At 39.8% G+C, this 10,299-nt stretch overlaps 1 protein-coding gene across 1 annotated transcript; it reads left to right on the top strand.

Moving 5' to 3' along the window:
• The first annotated feature begins 4,950 nt into the window (after positions 1 to 4,950).
• Positions 4,951 to 10,106, top strand: LOC100554696 (C-type lectin). The gene is made up of 5 exons (XM_003223809.4): positions 4,951 to 5,481; positions 6,766 to 6,857; positions 7,081 to 7,221; positions 7,468 to 7,582; positions 8,943 to 10,106. The coding sequence occupies exons 1-5, from the start codon at positions 5,415 to 5,417 to the stop codon at positions 9,008 to 9,010; spliced, it is 483 nt and encodes a 160-aa protein (XP_003223857.1). The 5' UTR covers positions 4,951 to 5,414; the 3' UTR covers positions 9,011 to 10,106.
• The last annotated feature ends 193 nt before the right edge of the window (positions 10,107 to 10,299 follow it).

Here is a 10,299-nt window from a genome sequence, read left to right as displayed (position 1 = left end):
ATTGATGCCCGTGTTTGTGCAAAACTGCATTAGAATGTCCTGGTTCCTTGAAACAATTAGCTCACCTTTGTATTGTATCATCTGATTTGCCTAGGAAGAATAACAGTCGCCCAGGAATAGAGATAACACCAGCCGAGAAACGCCCAGCTCAGCTGCCCACAACAGTCCACCCTGGAAAACGTAGTGCCAGGTGATTGTGTGAAAGGAAAGACATCTTGCACATATCTGACTGTCCAGAGACCTCATCACATTAGAGTATGGGTCCATGTTAAATCCAGTTTTTGATGTCTGCAAAATTCTGGGGCTTGTTGTTTAGGGAGGGCCCTTTAAACTGCTCAGCCAAGCAGGTCCTGGGCCTCACTAAACTACAAACCCCAGAATTCTTCAGGAAGCAAAAACTGGATTTTAAAATGTTTCCATGCTCTAGTGAAGGGGCTGCAGGTTCTTGGGGATGTACATTGAATGGGGATGTGCTCAGGGATGTTCCACTAGCTTTTAGACAGAAGAGTCAGCAAAAAAAAATACCTATAAAAGACTGGTGAAATTTTGGGAGGAAGTCTCACAAAGTTATATATGAGATGCGAACAATATGTCTTATGGGCTTTTCATAGGTTTATAAGTAGGTGAGCACTAGATTCAAGTTTACCTTCATTGCAGAGGGGTTTTTGTAGGAAGAAATTGAGGCAAAGCAAAAGCATGTTGCTCAGTGACTTCCTTCCTTCCTTTGAACTGATATTACATGTATGCCACACAAAAGTAATAGACAAAGACATATAAACCAGAGGAAAGGATTCCAAAAATGAATAAACAATCAAACATTGACAATTCTAATCATGGGCTTGCAAGTCATTTAAGGGCAACATACACATAAGCAGAGTTGCAAAGCCAAGACTATTTCAGATTCCTCCTGGAATTGAGAATTTCAGCACAAAATGCAGAACAAAAAAAGGTTCTCATGCCCAAATTTCCTCTTCTTTGTAACCGCTCAATGTCTCACAACTCCAACATTCTTTGCATCTATGGCACCCCTATTGTTTCACTGGTAGTTTTTCTAAAGCAAGAATATGAAAGGTATAGCCTCCAGATCCCACCCTTGACCTCCACACCCATGTATATCAGAATATACACACATAGCTTCTTCTGGTTTCCCAGTGTCTTCTTCTGAAATATTGCCTAGAGCAGGGGTCCTGAAACTACCAGATACAGCCTCCAAGTTCATTTACATGGCCCCGCCCTAAATGTTAGGATTGACCTAAGTCTGAAACGACTTGAAGGTACACAACAGCAACAATCCTAATTGACTCTCTCATGAGCCAAATGCAGGTCCATTCTTCCCATTGAAATATAGTAGAGTCTCACTTATCCAACATAAACGGGCTGGCAGAATGTTGGATAAGCGAATATGTTGGATAATAAGGAGGGATTAAGGAAAAGCCTATTAAACATAAAATTAGGTTATGATTTTACAAATTAAGCACCAAAACATCATGTTATTCAACAAATCTGACAGAAAAAGTAGTTCAACACACAGTAATGCTATGTAGTAATTACTGTATTTACGAATTTAGCACCAAAATATCATGATGTATTGAAAACATTGACTACAAAAATGCGTTGGATAATCCAGAACGTTGGATAAGCGAGTGTTGGATAAGTGAGACTCTACTGTATTGGTAATTTTATGATGGTTAAAATTGTTCTTCATTTTAAATATTGTAATTTTTTCTATTTTAAAACTACAAATAAGATGTTCAGTGTGTATGAAACCAAATTCAGCTCTCCGCAAAGAATCTAGATCCGTTGCCTGGCACACCTTGTTATTTTGGCAGCCAGATGAAAACATTCAGACCAGGTGTGAGGGCAACAAAAAAAGGTTTATTTACTTTCAGGCCTGAAAGGATGTCTGATACAGAGTCTCCACCGAAAGGAGACATAACCAAGCAATACGGTGCAAGACATTTTATCCTCTTTGACAGCCTTTCAAAGTCCCCACACCCTCCTCTGATTGGGTGAAAAGTGATCAAGTTTGGATCCGGGTTCTCATTGGCTATGGAATCCAGCTGACATCAGAGATAAAAGGAGTCTTCTTCGTAACAGGAGAAATGAATAGCTGTCATGTGTTCATTTGAACCTTGAGCCGTTTGAAGAGTCTGCTCAGAAAGAAAGGGCTGGATTTGGCACATGTTTTGCGGCAATACGTAAACAGTCCAAGATAGGAATATAGGTTGTGTCCAGTATACACAAAAGGGTAAGCCTCAGAGACAAATGCAGAGTTATGCTAATATGAACAGTTCCATGGAAAACATACAGATTTCATCAGTCAGCCGATTGTGTTTAACCATTCTCATCCGTCGGAGAATGCTGGCGAATGTAATGCACAGCGGAAAAAAGTGCACTCATCATTTGGCCAAAACGATGCCCATTGCAGTTGCTGCCTACTTAGGGTTCCTTCTTTAAAACCAAAAGTGTTAGAGCACCAAAGCTTCCAGCAATGGAAAGCAAAATTGAGATGCATCTATGCTGCAAAATTAATGGACATTAACTGCCTTGGTTTAATACTATGGAGTTTGGGAGGAGGGGTAGTTTGACAAGTCCTTGAGCGCCAAAGAACACTGATGCTTCACCAAACTACAAATCCCATGATTGCACAGCATTGAGCCATGGCAATTAAATGAGAAATGACGTCCCTCAAATAAAAGCTCCAGGTGCAGCTCCTGAAGCAGCTTCCCCTTTGGCTTTGTCTCAGCACGCATGATGCAAATCTAATGTACACACTAAGTTTGGAGAGGTAATTTAGCCAAAAAAAGTTAGCATTAGATTCGAATAAATATGGTGTAAAATATACATATATCCATGAGCCCCAAATAAAGTGCAAAAATGTGTATTTCATTAAGTATATAGCCAAGGATCCCAGACACTGACAGTTTCCAAGTGGGGACTAAAACTCCTTTGTTAAGGGCATTCAAGTGAGGCTTAAGCACACATTTCTCTTCCACTTCCCCAGGATATGGGCCTGTCTCGATGTGCCCTTGGGCTCCTTTTTCACTTTCTGATTTCCACAGCTCAGACCTCATTTAGCAGGATATAGATGTGGGGTGGAAATCTACAAAGATGTATTGATCTTATTATATTTGTTTTGCATGCTTTATTGCACATTTCAAATGTTTTTTTTAATCCTCTGAATTACCCAGATGATAAGGAAAGCACACATTGCCTTGAATGCCCAGAATGGGAACTGCCTCTGTGTACAAAGGGCTGTTTTTGTGGGAACTGAACCATTGATTTATCTGGGCTTTCGTTTCTGGCCATCTAATCCAACCCCCTAAGGTAAAGGTAAAGGTTTTCCCCTGACATTAAGTCTAGTCGTGTCTGACTCTGGGGGTCGGTGCTTATTTCAATTTCTAAGCCAAAGAGCTAGTGTTGTCCGTAGACACCTCCAAGGTCATGTGGCTGGCATGACTGCATGGAAGGAACGCCGTTTCCTTCCCACCGGAGTGGTACCTATTGATCTACTCACATTTGCATGTTTTCGAACTGCTAGGTTGGAAGAAGTTGGGACTAACAGTGGAAGCTCACTCCACTCCCTGGATTTGAACTGCCAACCTTTTGGTCAGTAAGTTCAGCAGCTGAGCGGTTTAACCCACTGCACCATTGGGGACTCCAATCCAACCCCCTACCATGTAGGAAAAGCACAATCAAAGCACCCCTTATAAATGACCATCCAACCTCTGCTTAAAGACCTCCAAAGAGGGAGCTTCCACTAACTCCGAGACAGAGTTCCCCTGTTGAACAGCTCTCAGGTTCTTCCTAATGTTCAGATGGAGTCTCCTTTCCTGTAATATGAGTCCATTGCTCTGAATCATAGTCTCCAGAGCAGCAGAAAACAAGCCTGCTCCCTTTTCCTTAAGACATCCTTTGAAATATTTAAATGTGGTAATCATGTCTCCTCTCAACATGCCCAGCTCTTTAAGCTGCTCCTCATAGGACATGGTCTCCAAACATTTGATCATTCTGGTCTCTCATGTATTTTGCTGGTGGTTGTGAAACTGAAATTAGGGTGCATCTTATGATCAATGACAGCTTGCAATTGAAGAAATGCCATAGTCCATTGCATTAGAAAAGATTAATGAGCGATTAATAAGCCCCACTGATTCCAAAGGGCACACTGTTATTTACCCTCACAACTTAAATAAGGAGGGGTGTTTTGGTTTCCATTTTTATTTGAATAAAGGAGTATGTAATCGTCCTTCTGTTGGGCTGATAGCTGATAAAAAATCAGTCCAAGATTATGGGAAAACTGAACCAGGATTTCCTCATTCATTTATTGTTATATTTGGACCATTATTACTGGTCAAAGGATATATATAACCTAGAAAAGGTAGTGACCATTGCCAAAGAAAATCCCAGTACAGCTGTCCACTGAAACTGTCCACTGAGAGGAAAACAAGCATCAGGTGAGTGACTGAGAAGATGTCCTGCAGGTCTTGAGTGAAAGCGTTTCTCCAGGCTGTAGACTAGAGCATGAAAAAAATGAATGTTTTGTATTGTTTTGAGACAAAAGCAATGTATAAGAGTTCAGAAACAACTATTTTTTAACTGAGTTGCAAGTCTTAAGTACAAGAGGAACAATATTTCTCATTTCATTAGTATGGAGGGAGATGAGTAATTTCCCTGAGAAAAGAGCAGGAAAAGTGTATGGAATTGACAAGAATACTGAACTTTCTGGATACAAAGGAGAACAAATCCTTATTATTGGTGGTGAAAATTCCAAGAGAGCAAGAACAAAGAATTCTGGATCCAGATGGTTTCATCACACAGGAAATGATTTCACTCTATGTCTTCTGTATCTTGCAGACAAACTTGGCAGGGTGCAGTAGCCATTCTTAGGTAAACCAAATACTTAAGAGCAACACCAGGTTTTCTGGAATGCAATGGATGGAACCATGACCCATAAAAGTCCAACTTTTGATCATCTTTCTGACATGACAACAAAACAAAACAACCCATATATTCACTGACATTGTATGGAATAGAAGTCTGTGTGCAGAATTGTGCATCGATTGTGTCATTCAATCCTTGTGTCAACACTACGCATCCTAATGTGCATCCACATTTTCAACAGCTCCTCACAAACAATTCTACTTCAGGAATCTTTCATAAAGAATATAGATGTTCTAGATGAGGGGATGTCCACGCATTTCCATATGAGGACATCAATACGCATAAATGCCACCATGATTTCAACCCACACATTCCCACAGATTCTATCCATGTTCACTATCACTGAAGTTTTTCTTCTAATAGCTTCATAACATATTTAGTTACTTCCCACTGTTTTATCATATTTTGCTCACTGAATATGTCTCTTGAATGTCTTCTACCCCAACTCACTCTCCTTAGAGGTCATTGAGAAGATGGGACTTCTTACCTATGCCAGTCTCTGCCTTTTCGGCCTTCTGCTCTTCAGTCCTCTTCCTGGTGGTAAGTCCCTTTAGAAAACATCAAGATTATATTTACAGTTAGTTATAGAGATCGACTAAAAGTAACTAAGGATAGCTCTTATTAATCTTCATATATTTTAAACCAAATTCTTTTTTCAAGTGATTTAAGTCAGGTTAAGCAAACACAGTTACTGCTGTCTCACAAACACTGGTTTCTACTAAACCAGGGGTGAATTCTCAGGCTGGGATTTTGTATCTTGGAAACCTCCTGCCCACCCCCTAATGTTCTTTTAAATATCCACACATATAATCTCTTTCCAGGTGGAGCAATTTTGTGATTTTCATTAATCCAGAAATTATAGAGAAAGTTGTTGTTAACTAAAGTGCAGCCCAACAAAAAGAAATTCTTGGTGTCTTGGTTATTAGGTCTGTTCCTGGTTTATCTGGGGGGCTGATTCAGAATACTGATTAATAGATTACATCAGTTCTAGTTTCTCATATATATGATTATGGTTTTCTGTGGGTGAAGAGATTAAGACTGGTATATACTATATGTTCAGTATCTCAAAAACTAGAGCAGACAGGAGAATGGTGCCATTTTTGATATCAGCAGGTTAAACATATGCAGAAATAGATCTAACTTTTGAGGCACCAAAATGTGTGTGGGATGAATCAAATGCTATGCTCCCAGTACAAAGACCATAGCAAAAAGGACCTGGTGAGAAACTTTAAGGAAGTATTACCCAGAGTCCATCCACTGCAACACAGCTGCATCGTTTGTTTACTTATGATGTTCAGTAATGTAAGTCCAGAGACCTATAAGATCCGCAGCATCGATCCAATTGGCTTTTACAAAATGGGTCACACGGAACCACCTATTATATGGCTTAGAGTGTTTTACCTTGTGTTTTATTTCACATGAAAAATTCTCCACACCTTATACAGGCCTCTTCAACCTGTGGCCTTCAAGGTTTTGAGGTCTCCAACTCCCAGGTTTTGCCAGGTTGTTCAATGGTGAGGAATTCCAGGAGCTGAATTCCAAAACACCTGGAGGGCCGCAGGATGAAGAGGCTTGTGTACCTGTCACAGATATAAACAACCTGTGGCCCCCCAGATGTTGATGTCTCTAACTTCTATCAGTCTTAGGCACTATGGTAAATTGTTGAGGACTTGTATGATGGAGGCTGGAGAGCAGACAACACCCAAAGAATCACAAAATGTCCATCAATAAACTAGATCAGTAACATTCCCCTACTTAAGAGACAACATAGATAATCTCTTCCACCACAACTTGTCCTACATTCATCTCCCTTTCCTGTTGCAGCTGAGGCTGATTCCTGTGCCAGAGACTGGATGCAAAACCAAGGGAACTGTTATGCGTATTTTGACTACAAGTTGACATGGGCAGAAGCTGAGGTAGGAAACATTTCACACAAGTTAGAGTGTAAGCTCTGTTACCTTCACCTCGTGATTCAAAAGGAATCCAGTAATTCAGATGGTTAACGTCTTTAAGGGTAGGGCAGGGGATATCCAACTTCATAGAAAGAAGTGAAGTCAAAGAGCTCTGGCAGTGCCCTTATCTCCATGTGGGAAGAATTGTGTGAATAACATTCATTCCCCATCCCTTCTCCACCCGCAGATAGACTGCCAGAGCTATGGCCGCGGGGCCCATCTTGCCTCTGTTCTCAGCCAGGCAGAGTCATCTCTCATTGCCAACTACATTTCAACTTACCAAAAAGATAAAAGCAATGTCTGGATTGGACTCAATGATCCCCGCCAGGTGAGCTTCTACCTTACTTTGTTTTGCTCAGATGTTCTCATCACTAATTTGTTGACACTTTAATGATTCCATTCAAGACACAACTCAAAAAGACTTCCCGTTGAACTGTTCATATTCTCTTGGAATCTTTCCTTCTCTGTACATTTCCTTTTTTAAGCCCCTAAGAGGGAGAATAGATCTATAAATTTTACCTTTGCCAAATTTCCTCACTTCTCTAGCTGCAAACTCTGTCTTCTATTTCTACAGAATCACAGATGGAGATGGTCTGATGAATCAGCCTACAATTACAGGGCCTGGGCCAAGAACGAGCCAAGCAACAGTGGTAATAATGAATACTGTGTGGAGTTGCTTCTAATCACAGGTAAGTGAATGCTTTCTTGAGGTTTAATACAAAGGTTCCCTCATGACATAATTTCTGGCCTGGATCTAGATCAGCAATGGTCAAGCTTTCATCCTACAGGTTCATTAGACCTCAACTTGACCATTATCTAAGGTAGCTGGGGCTGGTGGCAAGTGAAGATGAAAACGCCTGCAGCACCAGCCTTAGAGGACCTAGAAGATGGATTTCTTATAATAGTAGTTCTAGATTCTACATCAGGGGTCCTCAAACTTTTTAAGTCGAGGGCCGGTCCACAATCCTTCAGACTGTTGAGGGGCCGGATTATCATTTGAAAAAAAAATACAAACAAATTCCAATGCACACTGCACATGTCTTATTTGTAGTGCAAAAACAACAACAACAACAACAACAACAACAACAACGAAAGAACAATACAATATTTAAAAATAAAAATAATTTCAACCAACATACATTTATCAGGATTTCAATGGGAAGTGTGTTCCTGCTTCTGGCCAATGAAATAGTCAAGTTAATTAGGGTTGTTGTTGTTGTTGTTGTTGTTGTGTGCCTTCAAGTCATTTCAGACTTTGGGCAAGCCTAAGTCTAAAATGTATTTATTTATTATTTATTTATTTACTGCATTTATTTACTACATTTGTATCACACTCTTCTCACCCCAAAGGGGACTCAGAGTGGCTTACAAATTATATGTACATACAATGTATTATATTATTAGCATAGCACAATATTAGCATTATATATTACTTTATTGAACTATACCACTATACTGTAATATTATTAGTAATATTATATGTAATATAGAATATATAATTAATATTATTATATGGTATTATTATTAGTGTTATATTGTATTACATTATAATATTATTATCAATATTATATGTATATACAATATATTATATTATAAAACTGAGGGCGGGGGCCTGGTAAATGACCTCGGAGGGCCGCATCCGGCCCCCGGGCCTTAGTTTGGGGACCCCTGTTCTACATGATCTCTAGCCAATGGTACTTTTTGTCCCCAAATAGGCTAAGACTGCCTAAGAACCCTGCTAAAGCCCACAAATCCCTCCAAAACCAATGAAAATGGGGGAAGTCTGAAAGATGATGGCCAAAAGTAGCATGTTGGGGCAGTCTGGAGGCCAAGCAAAGAAAAGAAATGGTCCTCACTGTCTGTGCAGTTGCTCCCTTCTGTCCTAAATGAGCTTCTTATTTTCTTGTTCTTTTTAAGGGGGGAATAATGGTTAGAAATGACTAAGGTTCAAAACTAGGGAGACAGATAAATCTGATGGTTTTCAGGTTAATAATAATTAATTAATTAATTTGGCATTTGGGTGTGTGTGAACAATGTCTTCTGATTTAGGTTACAAAGAGTGGAATGATAGGTCATGTCAAGCTTCTAATACTTACATCTGCAAGTATGAACTCTAGAGAAGATGGCAGCTTCCAGCAAAGCCTTCTTGAATGTTGAATGCTTAATCAGCTGGCTTCAGATGCTCTTACCTCTTCCCAGTCCAGCAAGCAGTCAACCTCCACCTTCTGCTTCTTTGGACCTCCACTTGGATACCCAGCAGAAAATTAATAAACTTCCTCTTACATGTGCATTGGCTGGATTTTTTTTATTTATTTTTTTTGCTTGACATTCAAAATATTGTTCTTTGCCAATTCTCTTCTTGGGTGACTACAGTGAGGAAAACTCTTCTGGATATAGTTCAGAATGAGAAACTTGGGTAGGACAGCTTCTCTCCGTCTGGAATGGAAAGTTTCTCATGCTCCAATTCCCTTTTCTTCTTAACTATTCAAGGTCTAACAATTCCAATATTCTTTGGATCAATGACACCCATACAGTTTCTGATAGTATTTCTAAAACACTTCCATATCCCACGCTTGGCGCACACACCCTGAAGTATATCAGAATATACACACAGCATATTTTTTCCCCAATGCCTTCCTCTGAAATATTTCCTACAGTGGCTAGTATCCCTTGCTGCTCTGCCATCCAAGTGCCCTCTACCTAGTTTATTAATCTTAATGGGACTTTTGACTTGAGACTTAAAAATAATGCTATCTCCTAGAGGTTTAAAAATAGCACAACATCTACTGACCGAGAGGTCCTCCAACCAAACAGATACTTCCAGTTGCATCCTAACATGCCATCTAAAATCACCTTTCTTTCACATCAGCATTCAGAGTTGATGTTTGTACCTAGCATCAATAAGGATGGACTTTTTCACTTAGTTTCTTATTGAAGGAAAAAATGAGTCCATTTAGAAATTTGATTCCCTCCGTTCCCAACTTCTGTTGTGTGCCCTTGAGCTTCACCTCCTCCTTCCAAAAGGACACCCCACTGAATTCAGTTAGGAATTCCTGCCATACACCAAGGTCCTCCTAAGGTCTTTTCGCTGGCTAAGGGAAATCCCAGTTCCCACATAAACAAAACTGAGTAAACATAAGAGCACAGTGCCTCATTCCAAACTTTCCAATGAGCAGAAAACCAAACTATGTAAAACATGCCATCAAACAAGAAGCCCATCCACTCAAACTCATCAGGGTGGGCTAGCAAGAGACTGGATGCACATAATATTAGAGAAATATATTGTGACAGTGGTAGCAGTTCATTGATCAATTAGTTGATCATTAACTATTCAAAATAATCAAAAGTAGCCTGAGATATTTTATTGACTTGCAGGTGCTACAAAAATGTTTCTCTTTGTGTTTGG

The sequence above is a fragment of the Anolis carolinensis genome, chromosome 6, assembly GCF_035594765.1.
Source record: "Anolis carolinensis isolate JA03-04 chromosome 6, rAnoCar3.1.pri, whole genome shotgun sequence".
NCBI lineage: Eukaryota > Metazoa > Chordata > Lepidosauria > Squamata > Dactyloidae > Anolis > Anolis carolinensis.
Note: the sequence above shows the minus strand (reverse complement) of the source record. Positions and strands in the feature narration are given on the sequence as shown.

Coding starts and splice junctions, on each gene's coding strand:
- LOC100554696 (XM_003223809.4), top strand. CDS start 5,415: ATGGGACTTCTTACCTATGCCAGTCTCTGCCTTTTCGGCCTTCTGCTC. Junction 7,222..7,467: donor GACTCAATGATCCCCGCCAG/GTGAGCTTCTAC, acceptor CTATTTCTACAG/AATCACAGATGGAGATGGTC. Junction 7,583..8,942: donor GGAGTTGCTTCTAATCACAG/GTAAGTGAATGC, acceptor CTTCTGATTTAG/GTTACAAAGAGTGGAATGAT.